This window comes from Dromiciops gliroides, chromosome 2 (assembly GCF_019393635.1).
Source record: "Dromiciops gliroides isolate mDroGli1 chromosome 2, mDroGli1.pri, whole genome shotgun sequence".
Classification (NCBI taxonomy): Eukaryota; Metazoa; Chordata; class Mammalia; order Microbiotheria; family Microbiotheriidae; genus Dromiciops; species Dromiciops gliroides.
This window is the reverse complement of record NC_057862.1, coordinates 492,416,529-492,440,739: the sequence shown is the minus strand read 5'-3', so window position 1 is coordinate 492,440,739 and position 24,211 is coordinate 492,416,529. Positions and strand designations below refer to the sequence as shown.

The 24,211-nt window shown below is 36.8% G+C and overlaps 1 protein-coding gene across 1 annotated transcript in view; it reads right to left on the bottom strand.

Annotated features, from left to right (window-relative positions):
- Window positions 1-24,211, bottom strand: part of MBOAT2 (membrane bound O-acyltransferase domain containing 2) — a 173,983-nt gene that overhangs the window by 47,365 nt on the left and 102,407 nt on the right. The window contains exon 4 of the mRNA XM_043987415.1: window positions 12,889-12,984. Within this exon, the coding sequence (XP_043843350.1) occupies window positions 12,889-12,984 (96 nt within the window). The remainder of the gene's footprint in view (window positions 1-12,888; window positions 12,985-24,211) is intronic.

Below are 24,211 nucleotides of genomic sequence, written 5' to 3'. Positions count from 1 at the left end.
TTTAATCAACTAAAAAAATTAAAAAACAAATCCAAATTGCTTTCCAAAAAGATTAAACCAATTCACAGCTCCAACAGCATCAGTGGGTACCAATGCATATTAAGAAAGGATACAGGGGCAGCTAGGTAGCACAGTGGATAAAGCACCGGACCTGGATTCAGGAGTTCAAGTCCGGCCTCAGACACTTGACACTTACTAGCTGTGTGACCCTGGGCAAGTCACTTAATACCCATAGCCGAAGAAGAAGAAGAAAGAAGAAGAAGAAGAAGAAGAAGAAGAAGAAGAAGAAGAAGAAGAAGAAGAAGAAGAAGAAGAAGAAGAAGAAGAAGAAGAAGAAGAAGAAGAAGAAGAAGAAGAAGAAGAAGAAGAAGAAGAAGAGATACAGGAAACAGAGGGAAGAGACATAAAGGGCCCTTGGGTAAATATCAATAGAGGCAGAAATAAGAATTATAATTATTTAAGTATAGTAGAAGCCCCCTTTACAGAAAGGGGAACTAGGTGAGGAATTTTTGAAACACATCACAAGCCCTTGAATAGGGACATGACATTAGTAAAAGGAAACTTTGATTATCAGTCAGTCAACAAGTGTTTGTTAAGCATTTACTATGTACCAAGAACTGCATTAACAACTGAGGACACAAAGAAAGAAAAATACACGGTCCCTGTCCTCAAGGAGCTCACATTCTAATATGGGATACAACTTGTAAACAACTATGTATATACAAGATATACACAGTATAAATGTAAACTCAGAAGAAAAGCACCATAAGTGAGGGGAGGGGGGAGACTGCCTCTAAGCAAAGTCTTGAAGGACACAGAAAATGAAGGCGAAGAAGGAGAGCACTGCTGGGATATGGAACAGACAGTGAAAAACATGGAGTTGGGAGATAGAATATAGTGTCAGAGAGCAATAAGGGTGTGGTTGCTGAATTATATAGTTCATTGAAGAGGATAAAAGTATGAAGACTAGAAAGGTAAGAAGGGATCAGGTTGTGAAGGGCCTCAGAAGCTAAGCAGATTTTATTTTTGATCCTGGAGGTCATAGGGAGCTCCTAGAGTTTATTTATTAAGGTGGTAACAGGGTCACAGAGTTGAGGTTGATAGTGTGAAGATGGTCCCTAGGAAGATGGTAGTGACCTTAATAGTAATGAGTTTGGAAGAAGAAAGTATTTTAGGGGAAAGATGAGTTCTGATTTGGTCATGTCAAGTTTGAGATGTCTATAAGGCTTCCAGTTCAAGATATCCCAAAAAACAAGTGGCTATGTGAGAGTAGAGCAATTTTAAGTTTTAAAAGCTTAAATAGCTGAAAACCGCATTAAGACTTTGGGGATACCCTATAGAGATGAAAATCATCTGCAGAGCTGATAATTGGCCCCATGGGAGTTAATGAGATCACCAAATGAGATGGTGTAGAGTGAGAAAAGAGCCCAGGCCAGAGCCACAGGGAATACCCAAAGTTATCGAGTGTGATGGAGAGGAGGAGCCAACAAAGGAGACTGAGAAGAAGTAGAGAGACAGGTAAGAAAACTAGGAGAGAGCAATGTCATACAAATCTGGAGAGGAGAAAGTATCTAGGAGAAGGGAGTGACTGACAGGGTCAAAGGGCACAGAGAGGTCAAGAAAATAAAATTGAGAAAAGGCTATTAAATTTGGCAATTAAAACATCACTAGTAACAATTTCAGTTGATGAGGTTGGAAGTGAGACTGAAGAGAGTTAAGATAATGAGAGGAAAGGAAGTGAAGATACCAATCAATAGATGGCTTTCTCCACAAAAAAGAGGAAAGATACAGGATTACAGCTTCACTGGAAAGTTGCATCAAAGGAAGATTTTTAAAGGATGGGGGAAGACATGGGCACATTTATAGGCAGCAAGGAAACCACCAGTAGAAAGGAAAAGAGTGAGAGCAATAAAGTTGGAAATCTGCCAAAGAAGATGAGATTAAGGGCACCTGTTGAGGATTTTGCCTTGGCAAGGAGAAGGGTCATTTCTATTAATATGGATAATTGGTGGACTTTTCTCTCTGCCAAAAACAGAGCAGGAATAAGTTTTTGGCTAGCCTTAATGATAATTTCATCTTTCAAAAGGTTGAGGAGGGCAGCTAGGTGGCACAGTGGATAAACCACCAGCCCTGGCGTCAGGAGGACCTGAGTTCAAATCCGGCCTCAGACACTTGACACTTACTAGCTGTGTGACCCTGCGCAAGTCACTTAACCCCCATTGCCCCGCAAAAAAAAAAATAATAAATTTAAATACATGTAATAACAGATGAAAGAATGGGAATAATAATGCAAGAAGAATGGTAAAGTTTGGCATGATGCTGTAAGAATTGTGTTAAGAATGCTAAAGCTCAAGAGAAACTTAGTCTCAGAAAGAAAGCTAATGAGAACAAAAATTATTTTTTAAACTACTGAAAAATGTTAAAAAAAAAAAGGATAACTTTGTTCAAAGACTGATCATTAATATCAAAACTAGACACAAAACAGGACCATGCATGCAAAAAGGCTACAGTTGTCATGGAGGGTGTCCAGCAAAGGGTCCAAACAGATGAGAGATTCCCTTCTAATGGTCAAGTTCCCCCAGATCCTTTTTGCAGACAGCATTCTGGAGACTGCATCATGACTAAGAACAAGGCAATCCCCTAAAAAAGATTCATAGTCATTTAAAAGACGATAGGTATCACTTCCAAGAATAAAGTGGTGATAGTTCCATTGTACCATCTACTCTGGTCAGAAGAATATCCAGAGGGCAACCAGGATGATAAAACAAAAAAAGAGGATTGTACATGAAACCACAAATTTCTATTACATGCAACTTGCTTTACTTTCATATTAAACTCAGTATTTAACTTTCAAAGCTGTTCAGCTTGTCTATTTCCTTCTGGCCTTCTTTCTGCTTTCTTCTATGACTTAAAAGTTTTTTCAGTCACTCTCTTTTCTTTCCTTCTTTTTTATAACCTTATTATTGCTCTCCTTATCCCCTCTTTCCCTTCCATCTCTGCCTCCAAATTGTTAAAAAAAAAATCCTTGTAACAAGCATTCCTATTCAAACAAAACAAATTTCTACATTAGCCTTGTCTGAAAATGAACCTCAAGTCCAACTGTGAAGAACTGAGTAACATGCCTCATCATTTCTTTAAAATTGTGATCACTGCAGTGAACAAGTTCTTAAATCTTTCAAATTTGCTTTTCTTCATACTGTTGTTGGCATTATATAAATTATTCTCAGGACTCTGATCACTTTATTCTGTATCTGTTCAGGCAAATCCTCCCAGGATTCTTTGAAACTGTCCTTTTTGTCACTTCTTATGGCACAATAATATTCCATTATATTCAAATACCACAACTTGTCCATCTATTATCTAACTGATGTGCATTCCCTTATTTCTTTGCTATAACAAAAAAGACTTGCTATAAACATTTATCTCTGTGGGGTACAGGTCTAATAGTAATATCACTGGGTCCAAGTTTACGTCCAATGTAGTAACTTTTAGGGCATAGTTTCAAATTGTTTTCTCAAAATGGTTGCACCAATTCACAGCCCCACCAATAGAATACTAGAGTACTTGTTTTTATGTAGCTAACCCCTCTAGCAGCTGTCATTTTCCTTTTCTGTCCCCTTTGCTTATCTGATCAGTGTGAAATGAAGGTTGTTTTAATTGGCAGCATTCACTCTTTTAAAATATTCTCCACAGCTAAGGCTCAGTCCCCATTTTAAGTATACATCTTATACTAATTCTTTGCATATAGATGTAAAACAACTGATGTTGTATTTAAGTTTTCAAGTCAATTAAGATGGCTGTTAATCTTTCCTTTTCTGGCAAAAAAAAATCAAATATTAATTCCTCCTCATAAATTTTATATTCTAACCTTTTAAGTATTTCTGGTCTACCTAATAAATTCTAAGACTACCTTGCATTCCTGGGAGTTGAACAAATAAAATCTAATTTCACTCAATAGAAAGATATGCTCTTTAGTATAAAAATGCACCTTCTTTAAATGAATCAAATCAGCATATTGATTTTCACAGTATTTTTCAGTAGTTCATACATTTAATCCTAAGATCCTATAATTCTATACACAATGCATAAAAGGATATAAATACAATAATGATAAACATTGTATTTTATACATCTTTGTGCTTTTCTTCCATGATGATATAGGTTTTAAAAATTAAGCTGTACAAAACTCCAGTGGATTTAAGTAGTTGTAGTGGTTTAGATTGCAAATGGAACAAATGAAAGTAGAAACATTTAAAAGATTTTCCCCAAAGTCACATTCTACCAATGACAAAGTCAGAGATGCTGAATTGAACTACTGTCTACACTTCTTAGTGAAAAGACCATCCTTTCTCAAATTAAATGAATATGTGATAAAGATTACTAAGGTGGACTAAATTCGATTATCAACCTAATTTCTAAGGAGTATAAAAACTAAATGGCCTTTGTTATTCTACTTAGGTAGTATTAAAATTCTGTTTGTGAAAATGCTTATCCCAAACAACTATGCCTTTACCATCTGGCCCCCTGACCATAGGACAGGCTCAAAACCAGAGATTTTATAGTTCTTCCTACCTGGGAGGGATAATGATATAATCAAAATCAAAGTTGGGACCCTGGTTGGTTGCTTGTTGTTCTTCATTCTCAAAGAGGACCAAAATGACATCACTATGTTAGAGTCAATGTACAGTGTGTCCAACTGTGGCTGATCAGACAATACAAGCTTGGAGTTCTCTAGCACAGCTCGGGCACAAATAGTCCATATGAACATTTGGAGTGGAGATGTCTCTAAATTTGCGCATCGTATTTCTTTTGAGCTAATGCAATTCTGCTTTGCTCATAGAATACACCACCTTCTTTGATGAGGACACACTATGCTGAGCAGTCCTGTGCCAGTGTCTCCCATGTTACACAATAGGTATCAAAATTCTTCAGAGAGACCTTGCGAGTGTCCTTGTATCACTTCTTCTAACCACCATGTAAGTGTCTTCCTTTCATGAATTCTCCATAAAATAGTGTTTTAGGCAAACATACATTTGACATTTGAACAACGTGACCGGTCCATCAGAGTTGCATTCTCTACAATAGAGTTTGAATGCTTGGCAGTTTAACTTGAGAGAGGACTTTAGTGACTGGTATCTTATACCGCCAAGAGATTTTTAAAAAATCTTCCCAAGACAATTCAAATGGAAGTGATTCAGCATCCTGGTATGGAATACTGCTATACTGTCCAAGTTTCACAGCCATACTACAAAGAGGTCAGCACAACAGCTCTGTAGACTTTCAGGTTGGTAGGCAGTCTAATATCTCCTCTCTCCCACCCTTTCTTAAAGAGCCTCCCAAACACTGAACTAGCTTTGGCAACATGTGTATCAATTTCATTATCAATGTATATACCCTGAGTGAATGTATCAACAGTATTTAAAACTTCTCCATTTGCTGTAACTGATGGTTCCACATATGAATGGTGTGGTGCTGGCTGGCTGGGTTTCGGACAGCAGTTTCATGGCTAACTGTTAGGCTAAAATTAGCACAAGCAGCAGAGAATCTATTCATACTCTGTTGCATATCAACTTCAGAGGCTTCATTGAGTACACAATCTGCGAACAAACAATCATATACCAACTCTCCCTTTACTTTAGTCTTAGTTTGTTAAATAATTTTTCAAGTTAAATAATTTACTCAGGTTAGAGGGGACAAATATACCTTTTCATAAGCAGGAGGAACATACATCAGACTTTTCGCTATGCAGCTCCTTTTCTCTACCCCTTCCACCTACTCCACTGGCTGAAGACCAGAGACTTCTTTAGAGGTAGAAAATGGGGAAGACCTACTATTAACTACCTAATAGTCTGTGACAATTGTCAGTCCTCTGCTTTGAAAACTGTCATCATCATTTCAAATGAAACATGAGGTTTAACAAGCTCCTAATGGTATGACTAGGGACAGTGGGGAATTGGAACACTTTCCATGGAACACTTAGGCTTCATCAGGAGGAGCATATGTGCTTGAACCTCTACATCATGGTTTGTCTTTGTTCCCTATAGCATACAGTGGGGAAGAGAGCTGTGTTAAATAGTTTAAAGCTATTAAAGCTCAAAGAAGCACCAAGGCTTTTGGGATACCCTGTATTTATATATAATTATGATCTGCACTGTTGGAAGGAGCATCCAAATTGATAAGAACCCAGACCCAGTTGAAAAATTTATATGTGTATTTGTTTTCTCCCCCAAGAGAACATAACTTCCTTGAGAGAAGATATTATTTCATTTTTGTCTCTGAATCTCCTGTGCCTAGCATGGTACTTGTCACATAATTTATGCTTAATATGTGCTTTCTGATTGACTGATATTTTACTACTGACAGCATGTATTTGTTTGTATTATAACTTTTTTGTTGATCCCTTAGCCCCTAGCTTACTTTGAATGTAGAGACACCTTCAAATTTCATCACCTCTGTTACTCCTAGAAAGGTCTGAGATGAGACAAACCTTACTTGAGTCATACAAATCAGTCCATTCCCATAGCTTCTGAAAAGAGTTGCTTATTGCTTTAAGAAGTAATAGGGAAATCGATTGGCTTCTCACCTTCTTGCTATAATGGAAAACATGCTGACTTTGGAGCCAGGAGACCTAAGTTATAATCTGACTTAGCCACTTAGTACCTTGGTGATCTTGGGCAAGTTACTCAATCTTTTCAGTCCCCAGTTTCCTCATCTGTAAAATGTGGGAATAGATTTAAGCAACTTCCAAGGTTCCTTCAAACATTAAATCTATGATGCAGTTTTAAGTATAGGTACTGACTGGATAAATAAAACAACCCCATTCTTCCCTTCAGGTAAGACAAACTTTCATTAAATTATCTGTTTTGCAGGTGACAAGATGCCTATGCCTATAGTTGGAGATCTAGCAACCAACCTACTTGCCATCCTAATTGTCCAAGTTACCAGTGGGCCTTGAAAGCTTGACCAGCCTTAAAGAGAAATACATCACCTAAATGCTATAAGTTGGGACCAACTTCTCCCTAAATTCCTTACACACTGGAGTTCTGCTTATTCAACATTATATAATATAATTTGATAGAACAAAAATTTCTCAGAAAGAATGCAAACTCCTTTAGGGCAGAGACTGTTTTATTTTTATCTATGTACTCCCTAACCTAGGTACTTATCATATATATAATGCAGAGCAGGTAACAGGCACTTAAGTGCTTATTGACTGACTAATATGCATATATATATATAAGTACATAAAATTTAAGACCAAGAAAGACTAGCCTTGGAGATAAATAAATATATAAATGGTTTTTCTTTTGAGAAAATTGACATATTATATAGAAATTGAAAGAATAAGTTTATTTATTCAAACTTGAGAACCAAACTAAATAGTAATAGCTAAGATGGATTATTGAACAGCAAACTTGTGACTTAAACTTAATGACAAATTCAACTTTGAGAATACCAATAAAGCAGTGGAGGGATCTGATACTTTGTATTTAATTCTGACCAATCAGGAAGAAGTTTGGTCAAATGAAATCTAGCTATAAGAACCCTGACTTGACCACATGGTCTGTGCTTAGATCAGATCTTAACAGAAATGGAAAAGTACAATAGCTACGATCTTAGACTGAGATCTCCAAAAAAAAAAAAAAAAAGACAAGAACAATGAGAACCTCAATTAGCAGTACATCTATCTACGAATGATTCTGATCAGAAACAACAAAAAAAGTTATCTAAAGTTCACTACAATGCCTATAGACGGAGTTCTCTATTTGCAAATTTTAAGAGGAAATGCACAGATGATAAAAAGAACAACACAGAATCTTGTACAAAATCAAGAGTTTCATAAATCTTCAACAATGCTCTACTCCAAGAGGCAGGGCCAAGATGGCAGAGATAAGGTAGGAACTTGCCTGAGTTTTCCCAAATTCCCCTCCAAACAATTTGAAATCATATCTCAAAATAAATTCTGGAGTAGCAGAACCCACAAAAGTATGAGGTGAAATAATTTTTAAACCCAAGATAACTCAGAAGGACTACAGGAAAGGTCTGTCTTACTTGAGTAAAAATGGAGCACAGTTCAGCACAGGTGTCAGGACAAGCCACTGAGAGACTCCTAGTCCCAGCACAGATCAGCAACCAAGGCCTGATGGCCCCTAAGTGGCAGACCAGTGACACAGTGGACTAGTTGTGAGACCTCCAGTTTCTGACACAAAATGCAAGTGGCCAGTGCAGTAAGCTAGCTATCAGCCCTGGAGACCCTGGTGCATAGCAGGACAGGGGTCAGGAAAGGCCCCTGGTCCCCTATGCAAGAAGCTTGGGACAATATCCCCTGTATTCCAGGAACAAAGCTCAATTATAAAAGTCACAAAACAGGCTGGACAATAAGCAAAAAAACAAATAAAAAACCCGACCATGAAAGCTACTATGGTGACAGGGAAAATGAAAACACAGACACAAGAAGACAATAATGTCAAGGAGAAATATGAACTGGTCTCAGGAACAAAAAGAACTTCTTGAAGAGCTCAATGGAAAAGGAGGTACAAAAGCTAACTAAATAAATTAATTCCTTAAAAACTTGAATTAGGCAAGTAGAGAGTGATGACTCCATAAGACATCAAGAATCAATCAAACAAAATCAAAAGAATGAAAACATAGAAGAAAATGTGAAATACTTCATTGAAGAAAAAAAACTTATCTATAATATAGATCAAGGAGAGATAATTTAAGAATTATAGGACTACCTGAAAGCCATGATAAATAAAAGAGCCAGGACAGCATCTTTCAAGAAATTATCAAGAAAAACTGCTCTGATATCTTAGAATCAGAGGGTAAAATAGAAATTGACAGAATCCACTGACTACCTCCTAAAAGAGATCCCCAAATGAAAATTTACAGGAATGTTATAGCCAAATTCCAGAACTCTCAGGTCAAGGAGAAAATATTGCAAATATCCAGAAAGAACCAATTCAAATATCAAGGAGCTACACAGGATTTAATAGCTTCTTTGTTAAGGGATCAGGGAGATTGGAATATGATATTCTGAAATACAAAGGAGCTAGGATTACAACCCCAAATCACCTACCCAGTGAAACTGAATATAATCTTTCAGGAGAAAAATTGATATTCAATGAAATAGAGGATTTTCAAACATTCTTGATGAAAAGATCAGAGCCAAACAGAAAATTCAATTTTCAAATACAAGACTCAAGTGAAGCATAAAAAGGTAAATACAAAAGAGAAAGCATAATAAGATTAAACTGTTTATATCCCTCCATGGGAAGATGACACTCTTAAGAATTTTACGACTGTTAGGGCAGTTAGAAGATGTATACATAGATAGAGGGTGCAGGTATATGTTTACTTTGATGGAATGATATAAAAAATTAAGGGGTGAGGGAGAGTATCACATGGAGAAAAGGGAAGGGGGAAGGGAGAGGTGGAATGGGGTAAATTATCTCACAGGTATGAAAGACCTATTAAAGTAAATGGAAAAAAAAGAGGAAGGTGAGCATCACTTGAACCATATTATCATCAGAATTGGGACTAATATGTATACTCAGGTATAGAAATCTATGTTGCCCTTTAGGAAAAGAGGAGGGGAGGGGGACAAGAAAAGGAATTGGAACTGATAGAAGGGAGGGCAGATTAAGGGATGCAGTGGTTAGAGGTAAAACAGTGGTGAGGAGAGACAGGGTGAAAGGAGAGAGAAATATAAAAAGGGGAAAAATAGGATGGAGGGAGATACACAGTAATCATAATTGTGGATATGAATAGGATGAACTCACCCATAAAACAGAAGCAGATAGCATAGTGGATTAAAAATCCTTCTGATTCTTTAATGTAAAAGTTGCTACATTCTGTGTAATCCTGACTGAGACTATTTGATATGTGAATTGTTTCTTTCTGGCTGCTTATAGTATTTTCTTCTTGATCAGGGAGCTTAAAGTATTTGGCTACAATATTTTTGTGAGTTTTCTTTCTCTTGTAGGAGGTAGTTGATGGATTATTTCAATTTCTATTTTACTTCTAGGTCTAGGATATCAGGGCAGTTTTTCTTGAAAATTTCTTTAAATATGATGCCTAGGCCCTTATTTATCATGGCTTTCAGGTAGTTCAATAATTCTTAAGTTTTCTCTCCTGGATCTTTTTTTTACAGATCAGTTATTTTTCCAATGAGATATTTCACATTTTTTCTTTTTTTTTTTTCATTCTTTTGATGTTTTATTGTTTCTTGATGCCTTGTGGAGTCATTAGCTTCCACTTGCCCTAATCTAATTTTTTAAGGAATTATTTTCTTCAGTGAGCTTTAAAGTACCTCCTTTTCCATTTGGTCAATTCTCCTTTTTAAGGAATTGTTTTCTTCTGTGAATTTTTATGTCTTTTTACATTTTTTTGTGTTTCCTTTGCCAAGCTGTTGACTCTTTTTTCCATAATTATCTTATATCATTCTTATTCCCCCCCCCCAAGTTTTTCTTCTACCTCTCATTTCATTTTCAAAATTCTTTTTGAGGGGGCAGCTAGATGGCACAGTGGTTAAAGCACCGGCCCTGGATTCAGGAGTACCTGAGTTCAAATCCAGCCTCAGACACTTGACACTTACTAGTTGTGTGACCCTGGGCAAGTCACTTGACCCCCACTGCCTGCCAAAAACAAACAAACAAACAAAAAGTCTTTCTGAGCTCTTCTAGGAGTTCTTTTTTTGGCCCAACACCAATTCACATTTTTCTTTGTGGCTTTGCACATAACTGTCTTGCTCTTCTGAGTTTGTGTTGATATTCTATATCACCACAGTAACTTTCTATGGTCAGGTTCTTTTTTTGTTATTTCTTGACCTTTAGTTACAGTTGTGCTTTGTTCCTAGGGTGAAAGGAGCACTGTCCCAACAACAACAGCCTGGGATAGAGGGCACACTCTCACAAGCTTCAGGTTTTTCATGTTGCTGTTTTCAGAGCTAATTCTAGGGACATATAAGTTTTCAATTCTTTCAAGGTAGTATGATCTAAGGAAAGGTGTGGTTACTTCTTTCTTGGCCTGTGCTCTGGTCCCTAAGCAACCACAAGCACTCTTTTCCAACCTGTATCTGTAATCAGGATCCCTACTCCCCTGTAGCTACACACTCTAGTGTGCCAGTGCTTCTCCCCCCCTGAGACTGTGACTTGGGTCTGTGACCCAGACCCACACTGGGCAATACAACAGAGTCCTGCACCCAGTGCCAGGAGAGTGTTCCCTATAATCTAATTCTGATCTGTTATCTAGCACCCTTACTATCTATGGGATGAGAGCTCCAAAAATCGCTGCTGCTCATTCAGTTGCTCCCAAAGCCTACTGCAATGGCTTGCTAGAGAGGGGACTGCTGCTGTCTTCAGCATGGGAACTTCCTGCTGGCTCAGGCTAGAGTGTGGGGCCTCACTGATGATTTGTTGGGGGTGTGTCCTACTGCTGGCTTGCCTGGGCCACCTGTGGGGGACTGTGCTACACTCTTACCTCGAGACAGATCTTTCTTGTCAACATTCTAAAATTGTATTGGGAGATGGAAAATTATTTCACCTCATCCTTTTGTTGGTTCCTCCAATGCAGGATTTGTTTTGAAACATTATTTTAAGATTGTTTGGAGGGGAATTTGGGAGAGCTCAAACGAGTTCCTGCCTTACTCTGACATCTTGGCTCTGCCTTGACAAGGTCTTCTACTCTATTGGATCCTTTCTCAGCACATAAAAACATCCTCAAAAAATGTCTCTCTCATTCTGACAAGTTATTATCCTTCTTCATTGCTTCCCTATAGCATTATTCTCTTGGTTCTCTTTCCTTCTCAGTCTTGTTCCTTGGTTTATGAGCCTTCTCCCATCCCTTAAGTATTCTCAAATAACTTGTCCACAGCCCTTTTCTCTTTTTTGTCTACTCTTGATATTATCCATTCTCATGGCTTTGTCATCTCTAAGCAGATAATTCTTAAACTTACATATGAAGCCACAAATCTTTCCCCTCAATTTTCAGTCTTATGTATCTCCAACTACTTAGATAAAATAGTAACAATTCATATTTATCTAAGATAGAAGAAAGCACTTACAATATCCTGACACCTCAAATGCAATACATACAAAACTGGATTTGTCATCTTTTCCTCAAAAATCTCTCCCCTCCACCCAAATTCCTTATTTCTGTTGATGCTCCCTGTCACCCATGTTTGAAACTTCAAAATTATCTTTGACTCATCTTTCTTCCTTATTTCCCATATTCAATTAGCTATCAAATTCTGTCAATTCTACCCCTACAATATTTCATCCTTCTCTACCTTCAAGTTAGGGGGTGTGACATAGATGACAATTTAACAAAGGAGACTAAGAAAAACCAAGGTAGAAGAACCAGGAGAGAGCAGAGTCAAGAAAATCCAGAGACAAAAAGGTAGGTACCAGTGTAAAATACTACTGAGAAGATGAAAAGGGTGAGGAAGCTTCCAAATGGCAGTAGCTCCTTGTCTTCAAATTTTCTAATAGCATTTTTGTATCCCTTATCACATCCTATCTTTTATTATATTTATTTGTGCTTAGACTTTAAGTTCCTTGAGAGTAGGACTTATGTCATTTTTCATCTTTATGTCTCTACAAAACTGGTTGAACTATGAAGCACGATATAAAAATACTCTAAGAGAAATATCAAAGTTTGAGCCGAAATTAGATAAGTATAGGAAGAATTCAAAAAGTACGTTTTGAATTTTTCCATTGATTTAATTCAATTCATTAATGTTTTATAGGAAAATGAGTATTTAAATGTATTTCATGTCTAAATTGGATTACTTGAATAAAAAATAGAAATGGCAAAATAACATATAAAAATAAATGTGGTACAGAATTAGATATTATATGTCTTTCAAGATGAAAATTTTATTCTTACCCTGAAAAATCAGCAGAATATTGTCCATAATCGAAGATGTAGACTCTGGTAATTTGGCACACTGTAAGGTATCCCAAAGCAAACACAAAACAATATCTGGAAAGCAAAGAAATATGACATAACAAAATAAATATTACAAATATAACAAAAATATAAATATATATAAATTTATATAAAAATATAAATATAACAAAAGAAATATTACATAACAAAAATAATTCAAAATTTTCTACACTAAACCCCAAGGTCACTGTTCTTTAAAATCCAACTAACATTGGGGCAGCTAGGTGGCACAGTGGATAGAGCACCAGCCCTGGAGTCAGGAGTACCTGAGTTCAAATCTGACCTCAGACACTTAACACTTACTAGCTGTGTGACCCTGAGCAAGTCATTTAACCCCAATTGCCTCACAAAAAAAAAATCCAACTAACATGACCATGGTCTTCTCTTAATCCTCACTCTTCTCAACATCTCATTAGTATTTTGCACTGATAACTACCTTTTTGTCTCTGGCTTTTCAAGACCCTGCTCTCCCCTGGTTCTCCTACCTTAGTCTTTCTTGATCTCCTTTGTTGAATTGTCATCAATGTCAAACCCACTAACTGTAGTTAGTGGTCTTTATCTTATATTCTTTTCTGTCTATATATTCTCTCATTTGGTTATCTCAACTTCCATGGGTTTAGTTATCATCTCTATGCAGATGATTACCCAATCTATATGTCTAGCCATAGGTGGTACAGTGAATAGAGTGCTGGGTCTGGAATCAGGAAAACCTGAGTTTAAAATCCTACCTCAGACACATAATAACCATGTGACCCTGGGCAAGTCACTTGACTTCTATCTGCCTCAGTTTCATCCATTTTAAAATGGGCATAATAAAAGCTACTACATTATGGGGTTGTTGTGAAGATCAAGGGAGATAACTGTAAAGTGTTTAGCATAATACCTGGCACATAATAAGCACCATGTTAGTTATTATTATTATTATTGTTATTATTATTATACACACATATGTGAGTGTATGTATGGCCATAGTCTTTCTCCAGAGCTTCAGCCCCTCATCACCAAACTGCCCACTGGATATTTCAAATGAAGGGATGTTCCAGAGACATCTCAAGCTCATCACGTCCAAAATAGAAGTCATTTGCACTTCTACCCATTCAGCCTTCCTTCTACATATTTTCTTTTTTTTTTTTTTCAGGCCAATGGGGGTTAAGTGACTTGCCCAGGGTCACACAGCCAGTAAGTGTCTGAGGCTGGGTTTGAACTCAGGTTATCCTGAATCCAAGGCTGGTGTCGTATCCACTGCGCCACCTAGCTGTCCCCCATATTTTCTTTCCCCACTAGACTATATGCTCCTTAAGGACAGGGGCTGTCTTTCTGCTTGTATTTATATTCCCATTACTTAGCACAGTGCCTAGCACATAGTAAATGTCAGTTCACACAAACAGTTCTTTATTGTTACCTAATACCAGGATGCATTCCCTTATACTGCTATTAACTCTTTTTTTCACACCAGTCATTGAGAGTATTGACAATTAAGTTCTTTACTGAGGAGTTCACAGAATCAAATATCTAGAGCTGAAAATGATATCAAGGACTATCAGCCCAACTCCTTCATTTTGTAACGTAAGTATGGAAAGGATGGCTTCCCTGAGGTTACATAGGAATTAATTCAACCATTAATCCATTCCAGTCTTTTCATCCATTTCTCCTTTAGACTGTCTTTTGGCTCAATATTGTATCCATTACACAAGTGTAGGAACAATAAAGGGTAATGAAACACTAACAATTTCTTCTGATAAATTTGACAGTTCTGATTGGGTTGGGATGGGGACTGAAATTCTTTTTTTTTTATGTTTAGAATTTTATTTTCCAAATTACATGTAAAAACAAATTTTGACATCTTTTTTTTTTCTTTTTTGGTGAGGCAATTGAGGTTAAGCGACTTGCCCAGGGTCACTAAGTGTCAAGTGTCTGAGGCTGGATTTGAACTCAGGTTCTCCTGAATCCAGGGCTGGTACTTTATCCACTGTGCCACCTAGCTGCCCCTTGATATCAATTTTTTAAAGCTTTGTATTCCAACTTCTCTTCCTCCCTCCCTTACCACCCCCCACCCCAAGAACTCAAGCAATTCAATATAAGTTATACATGAGTAGTCATGGAAAACATCTCCACATTAGCTAAGTTGTGAGAGAAAACAGATAAAAACAAAACTTCAGATTAAGGAATTGTCAAAAAAAAATGTGTTTCAATCTGTTTTCAGATACCATTAGTTCTTTCTCTGTAGATGGACTGCAATTTTCATAAGTACTTCAGAGTTATATTGGATCATTGCCTTGCTGAAAATAACCACGTGCTTCCCAGCAGATCATCTTACACTACTGCTGTTATTTTTGTATACGGTACATTTTTCTCTGGTTCAGTTTATGTAGGTCTTTCCAAGTTTTTTTGATAGCATTCTTTTAGCATAACTTTTATACAGTACCATAAACTTGACAATGAATTTTCTTCACAATAGCCCAGCAGAGTAGGTGCCATACATTTTGCCATTGTAGTCCAATCATCATAACTATTTCCCTCCATCCCATTCCCTTCCCATGATATTTACTATATTTTCTATCTTCTTTTACCCTCCTCCTCCTCCTCAAAAGTGTTTTGCTTCTGACTACCTGGAACAGAAATTCTTAAGTGAGGTTTTTAATACCTATGGCTTTCAATGACTCAAGGTATATTTATCAATACCATGGATAATCTACACTGATGACACTTGAGAATTGATGGCCTAAATACTTAGTCTAAATGAAAGATATATAATTATGAGTCTTTAGGTAAGAAAAAGCATAACAAGTTCAAGAAATATAATTACTTAATAATAATTATCAGAGTAACTGGCACTATATAACAATACATTTTTAAAAAGAAGCTTTATGAAGCATTTTTATATAATACTCATTTGAGCAACAGAAGACCCCTACAAGGGAAGCATTACAATTGTTATCTCCATTTTAGAGATGAGAAAACAGCAATTATCAGATGTGAGATTCCAACAAAAGTCTGTCCTGACTTCAATTCTAAAGTACTAAGATAAAACAAAACATGGAGATAGAAATCAAACTCCATAATTTTAGAAGTAATAATGAGGTTACAATTTCTGATTCAATTTCTTTAGAAAACATGCCAAAAAGAAAAAAATTTCATAACTATTATTTCTATCATTTATATATGTCTGTGTGCATGGGTTTACAACCCCAGAGGTTGTTTGCACAATTAGAAAATAATGTAAGTCACTTCAATTTTTTAAGGTTACAGTTTTCTTACCTATAAAAATGAGATTGTCATGTGAAAAAAATGTTCTAGATCACTATTGATCAGAGAAATAAAAATTAAAACAACTTTGAGTTATCACCTCACACCTATCAGAGTGGCAAATATAATAAAAATGGAAAATATTGCATGTTGGAGGGGATATGGGAAAGCTAGGACACTAATCCACTGTTGGTAGAGTTGTGAACAGATCCAACCATTCTGGAAAGCAATTTGGACCTATGCCCAAAGGGCTATAGAACTGTGCATACCCTTTGATCCAGCAATACCACTGCTAGGTTTATATCCCAAAGGCATCCTCCAAAAGAGAAAAAGACCTATTTGTACAAATAGAAAGAATTTATATTGATGGAACACAGACTGAAGCATGATATTTTAAACTTTCATTTTTTTCTTTTATTCAAGTTTTCTCATACAAAATGACTAATATGGTAATGTTTTACATAATTGCACATGTATAACCTTTATCTGATTGCTTACTGCCTCAGGGAGGGGGGGGACAGGGAAAGGAGGGATAAAAATTGGAACCCAAAACAATAAATAAAAATATTTATTACTTAAAAAAACAGATAAGCTGCTATTGCAAGTGATAGCAAGATTATGGGCTTATCATAATGAAATTTCCTACAGACATTTTTCTTTTTTCTTTCTTTCTTTCTTTCTTTTTTTTTTTAAGTGAGGCAATTGGGGTTAAGTGACTTGCCCAGGGTCACACAGCTAGTAAGTGTTAAGTGTCTGAGGCCGGATTTGAACTCAGGTACTCCTGACTCCAGGGCCGGTGCACTATCCACTGTGCCACCTTGCTGCCCCCAGACATTTTTAATAGTTAAAAATTGGTATATTATAGCACTTTATCATTAAAATTACATCAAATTGTAATCTATCACTGCTAGTATGGTGTGAGGACAAATTAACTCAACTTCAGAAGCAATGCTCCTTTATACTTAATCTTGCTTTTTTTCCTAGAAAATTAGAACTTTTTATTAAAACAACTAAGCAAAAATGTTAGTATTGGTTTATCACAGGTACACTCAGCCCATTTTAATTGGTTTTATGAGACATTATTATGTCAAATGATTCTAGGAGGTCATTTAGTTTCATAGGAACAATGTTTAAAATGGGCAATTGCCCAAATGATGTTACAGCAGGCTTTTACAACTTTATCATGGGGTTTGGCTAGAATTCATTAACAATGGTATTGTGTAATAAAGTTAGTCAGGGCAACCTTGGGGAGGAGACACATTACTACATATCAAAGGTTTTTGTACAATTTTCAAGAGGAAGGAGGGTATCTTGAATTTTTTCTTTCTAAGCTCAATGCTATTTAATGTATGTCTGTTGTACTGAATTAAATGTAATTTAAAGAAATACTAATATTTAAATAAAGTATCTTATTCATTTAATTTCAACTGTTATCAATTATTCTTTAACCTAACCCTAATTTTTATACAAGGTTTGAGGAGAGCATAAATTTCTAATTCACAATTAACCTTCTGGGCATCTAGGTGGCACAATGGATAGAACACTGTTCCTGGATTCAGGAGAACCTGAGTTCAAATTTGGCCTCAGACACTTGACACTTCTGTGTGACCCTGGGCAAGTTACTTAACCCTCACTGCCCTAAAAAAAAAACAAAAAAAACAAAAAAACAAAAAAAACAAAAAACCTTCCTTGTCGTCTGACCCTCTGAGATCTTCTCAATAACTCTAGGATTCTTTCTATAATTTCACAAGGTGTGAAATTTGTCTTAGTGAAAAAATATTTTCTATGGAAGCTTTATATTGCCCTAATCAACTTCATTTCAAAATATCACAATAACATTTTTAATGTATTATAACTAAACTCAGAGCAGAATACTAGGGAACATATACTTAAAGGAATCAAGAAGAAGACAAGGAGGGCGTGAAAGAAACAGAAGAGCAGTTAGAAGAGTATGATAACTTTAAGAGAAAAGACAGTATTCTAGTAATGGATGGGGCAAAGGTAACAGCAACATTTTAAATGCTATAGAAAGGTTAAAAAGGATGATAACATGAAAGAAGAACAAGGGTGGGAGGGGAAATAAAGTATGAAAGAAGAATAAATGAGCATCCAACAAAATAGAGAAGACAAGGATCAGATAATCTCAAAATCTGAAACGAGAAGGGACCACAAAGGAGAAAAGACCACTTTATCCATTTTTTAAAAATAGGATCATAGGGGCAGCTAGGTGGCTCAGTGGATAAAGCACTGGCCCTGGATTCAGGAGGACCTGAGTTCAAATCCAGGCTCAGACACTTGACACTTACTAGCTGTGTGACTCTGGGCAAGTCACTTAACCCTCATTGCCCCATAAAAAAAAAAAATAGGATCATAGATCTAGAACTGGAAAGGACCTTACAGGCCACCTAGTCAACACCCTTATTTTTAGTCACTGTAATGATAAGGGGTTTTTTTGTTTGTTTTTTTGGGGTTTGTTTGTTTTGGGGGGTTGGGGGCGAGGCAATGAAGGTTAAGTGACTTGCCCAGGGTCACACAGCTAGGTTTCTAAGTCAATCAAAGTTGGTTGTCTTTGCAATGCTGTTATCGTATAAACTCTTTTCCTGGCTCTACTCCACTTTGAATCAATTCAAACATGTCTTTCAGGTTACTCTGAAACACTCTTGGGTAAGGTTTTGTAACCTCTTGTTCCAAGCTATTAATTCTCTTTTCATATCTTTTTTTCCAAATCTCTCATTTCTGTAACCCATTTTTCCATCTATTGCTCTCATTTATCATTTTAAATGTTTAAAAAAGCTCTTTATCTGTTTAAGGAATTCTGAGGGGACTCATGTCTTAATTCTATTTTCCATCGCGGCTTTTGTTTACAAATGTTTTCAAGTCATTGTCTCATTCCAAGTTTGTACCTTGTGCTTTCCTAGCTCCAAAATAGCTCTTTATAGTGGATTTTTGTTTTTGTTCCTTCTTTTAGCCTACTTTTTTCACTTTGAACTTTATGTTAGGGCCAGGCTCTGCAAATTTATGGGGAGTATATCTGAGCTCACATTTTGTCTTCTTGGACCCTGCTGCTTTCAGAGGTAAGGCTGGGGACCTGCAACCTTTTAGTTGCAAAAATGATGTACTCCAGGGTGAAATCTGCTCACTGTTCTCTATGTCTGAGCTTTCCAAAGTTCTTGACACAAGTTTGGGTCCACTGGCTTGTTCCTTGGTTTGAAGTTTCATTATACTGATGCTGAGGTTGGGAGGTTCTACAAGTTCAGAGCCATTGAATTTCAAGTTCTGGGATTTTTGTCCACTACCGGTTTCATCCTAGACCAGAGGCTAGGACTGAATTCCTATTCTATTTCTGGGATTAGAGCCACAGAGTGCTTCTAGACTTGTACCTTCCTCAGCACACTGCTGGGGCCCACAATCCTCTCTGCCACCCCCAAGTGGAAGTCCCCTGCTCAGGGATCTGTGGATCTGTGATCTATCTTAGCCAGCCCATACTGTCTCCTAGCCTAGCCCCTAGGGTCAAGTCTTAACCTTTTCATAATCGAGGGTATAAGAGTTTGGGTTGGTCTTAGCATGGAGAAACTCCAAAGTAAGGTAGCCAAAGAAAATTTTAAAGCACTTTGCCCTGCTAGGTGGGTCTCCCCTCTACACCAGTGATGGTCCCTTTCCATTGCAAGGTTGGTTAGTATCAATTATCTCTGTTATTGAAAGTGCAGAGGTTCAATTCAACAGTCATTGATCAATCACCAAGTATGTGTCATGTCATGTTCTAGGTTCTAGGGTTATAAATACAAATGGAACAGTCCCTATCTTCAAAGTAAGACTTTCAGATTGATTTACTGCCATGAGGGACAGGTAAAGAGTCACCAGAGATAAAGCTTGAGACATTTGCCTCTTAGGGTTTTTTTGCATGTGGTACACTGGCGCATTGTTGGGCTAACCATGGCCCAGTGGAAAGAATGGATGGGCTTTGGAGGCTGAAAACCCAAGTCAGAATCCCAGCTCTGCCTATGTGACTTTGGGCAAGTCAGTTCATATCTTTGGGCCTCAGGTTCCTTGTCTGTAAAATAAGAGTTTGATTAGGAGGTGAAGCTCCCTGGAGATTCTCAATATTTGACTTATAGCTAGTGTGGCTGGGAGCCTCAGAAAATTGGTACCTCTCCTGCTACTTCAGAGGGCTTTATGTTATATAGAAATGTTTCTGTCTTCTCTTAAACTGTCTTTCAGCTTAAACATGATCTCAGCCTTCAGCAATCTCAGTTCACAACCAGAATATGATCAATAACTTTCAAGATTCAACTCAAAGTACTTAAACAAATATTGGAATTACTATAGCAATCCTAGATGAATTAATAGCAAGTAACTTAGAAGGGTTTTTAACCTGGAGTCTATGAACTTTTAAAAAATATTGGTAACTTCAATAATTGGTTTCCCTTGGAATTTCATTTCTTTTATGTTATGCATTAAAAACATTAGTCTAAGAAGGGGTCCACAGACTTCAGCAACTACCAAAAGGGGCCACAACACAAAGAAATTAAGAACCCTGGCCTAGAACACTATGAAGGAGACTACAAAGCAGCAAGATATAACTGAAAGAGAAGTCGACTTTGGGTCCAAAGAATTAGTTTGCATCCCAACTCTACGAATTACTACTTCTATGAACTATAAAAGGAAGGGGCTTCTGCAGATGATTTAGTACTGAGATTTCTTCCTATGATCTTATGAAAAAGCCATACAACAACAATCTATGCAAAACCCTAAGGAGAAATGTCTAATAACACAGAAGCAATACCAGAATACACACTGCAACTACCATACTCAACTGATTTCAACTACCTAGTGAAAATAAAGGAGTCGGCTAGGTTCATTTAGTTAGTAGAAAATTAATACCTGTTGAGATTACCAACAACAGCATTTCCTCTGGGCTATTTATACTTAAACCAAAACAGAAACAGATTCAGTGTATTCAGGACATGTTCAAGAATGACCTTGAGCCCAAATCTGGTTTTGCTAAGAACTGTTACATAGTATTTATAAAGCATCATAATTTAGGATACATAATTAAGAAATTGTTGAAACCTTTAAAAGCAAGGGAAAATAAGACTGAACATACTGTTATTAGGGAAGTTTAAAAAATAGCATAGAATCATAGGATTTAAAGCTGTTAGGCACTTCAGAATTCAATCTCCTCATTTTAGAGATGAGGTAACAGAAGTTTAGAAGGATTAGATCACTTGCCCAGTACTGCATATGGGAGAGCAGGTCAGCACTGACTTTTCTTTCTTTTCAGTTACCTATCCCTACCCCAACTATAATCACACAGAATTCTTACTCCCTGGTCTGTTTGCTTATAAACCATGTGTTTCAAGAACTTTATTTCTCTAAAGGATTAAGTCAACTGCTAAAGAGAGTAATATTAACTTTAGATTCTAATCAACTTTTTTAGTAAAACAAGAAATAATGTTAAGAAAAAGCATTATGGGAGCAGCTAGGTGGCACAGTGGATAAAGTATAGGCCTTGGATTCAGGAAGACCTGAATTCAAATCTGACCTCAGACACTTGACACTTACTAGCTGTATGACCCTGGGCAAGTCACTTAATCCTCATTGCCCTGCCAAAAACAACAACAAGAACAACAACAACAGTAAGAAGAAGCATTATACTGAGAAACAGCATGTTTTAATGGAAAAAACACTGGATAAACAGAGGACCTAGGTTTGAATTTTGGCTCTGTTACTTAGTAGATAATGTGATCATAGGCAAATCACTCTCTGTCTACAGGTCTCATCTTGATTATTTAGATATACTCTCATTAAATAAAAAGCTGTTATGAGTAAAATGCTTTGTAAACTTTAAAGTACCTTATAAATGTTATTAGTATACTGAAGGCTGGAAAGATAAGAATGGAAAGTATTCAGGCTATAATTAAAATATCTATTGCAGATAGCATAGATATTATCAGAGGATCATGTGCTTTAGAATAACTCCAAGGGGCCCTCCTTCCTCAGAGTAATGCAAATGAATTGATGCTGCTTGCTGGAGGACAGATACATATATGTGTGTGTATGTATGTGTATATATGCATGTGTACATATATAGCTATATTAATAATTACAATGATTAAATTGTATTATATATTAATAATTATAATTACAGATTTCCTTATCAATAATATTTGATAGAGGCCACATAACAGAGTAGATGCTGAGGTGAGTTAAAGTACCGCCCCTGACATATGCCAGATCTATGACCCTAGACAAGTCTCCAAACCTCACAGAGCTCTAGGCCAGTGGTATCAAACCCAAATACAAACAGGGCCACTAAACCATAGATAAGAATCCTTGAAGGCTGCATAATGACTTAGTTTTAAAATTCAATGTTATCTATATTTTATTGTAGTTTCATTTATATTGTTAAATATTTCCCAATTATGTTTTAATCAGGTTCAGACTATACTCAGGAGTGTCCAGGCTGCATGTTTGACACCTCTGTTCCAAAGAAGGTACAGACCTGCAGTGGTAAAGTTCCTTACAGGAAGCTTCCTAGACCAATGAAATCACAGGTCCAGTCCATATGTTATTCATAAAGCTTTTGCCTTCTTTCTAGGATCTTTATGTATTAGAAGTTTATTCTTCTTCCCCTATAGAATTATAGGTAGAATTCAGATGTGGAACACCAAGTGGAAAAGCTGTAAGAACCTCATTCAAAAGGGCCTTTGACTATCACTTGAGAGAATAACATTAAAGTCAGACTCTTGGCTTAGTGGCTGAATTTCTTGGGAATACTCAAGCCTACAGTAATTGGCTAACTTCTTGCTTTCTTGTGTTAACTTCTAAAATCAGCCAAGTTCTCCCTTCCCCGATTTCATAAGTATGTATCTACCTGGGCCCAAATGGCCCCTAAGGGGAAGGGGGAAGAGGGGTCATAGATAAGATCCTTGGCATCTCTCCAGCTAGCCAACTGTATCTCCCCCTGAGGGACATTCCAATACCATACGCTCATCTTCCTTAGTCAATGACTTCTCAAGGATCCCACAGCATACATCCAGAAGTGGGAATGTCTTCTAATAACCACAACCTCTTAATCTAGATGCAGATCTGGAGGACCACAATCCATTCTTCCTGTCTATTTTTCCTGAGGCCTTGATCCACTATATGGAATATTGTCTAATAAATCTCATTTAGACAAATAAGTCTTGTTGCAAGGGCTTTCTCCTTTTTCTCCACTTTTATGTCGATACTAGGCTACCATATAATCTCTCATATGAAGAAGATTGCTACCAAATGTAGTAGTTAAGATGGGTGGGAGAAGCTAATCAAACTTCCTCATTTTAAGACTCCAACTCACACCAAGAGTTCTCATTCAAACAGTTGTAGTGAATAGCCCTAATTTAATATGGCTAAAGAGTATAGTTTAGCTCCCTCCAATCCCCCTCCAAATAGTTGCCAAAGTAATTTTCCTTAAGCACAGGTCTAACCATATCACCCTGCCCCCCTCAAAATCCTAATCACCTCCTATTAGTTCTAAGATAAAATATTGATTCTTCTATTAGGCATTTAAAACACTTTACAATCTGGGCCTTTCCTACCCTACCTTTCCAAGTCATCTTATACTTTGATCTCCCCAAGTGAAGACTCTGTCTCCAAGTCTTTGCTAATGCTGTACACCATGGCTGGACCAATCAGGTATTAACCTACCAACATCATACCCAACTTGAAGAAAGCCTAACAAAGTTGTTACCCAATTTTTACATGATTAGCTGAACCTATTTTACAAGAAGTTCTGTTAATTAGTAAAGGTAGGTATGGCATATCACTGGAAGTATGTTTTTGGCATTCCCTTATCAAATTTCTTTTACCTATCAAGTCCAAAATAGTGTTTATTTAATGAAGTTATTTTCAAATATTTCTTAAACAAAATCCTAAACCTGTAAGTAACAGTAACATAAATATTTCTCAAAGGGGGGAGGGGATGGCATTAAACTATATTTAATTTGCTAAATAAATTTCTAACAAAAGCAAA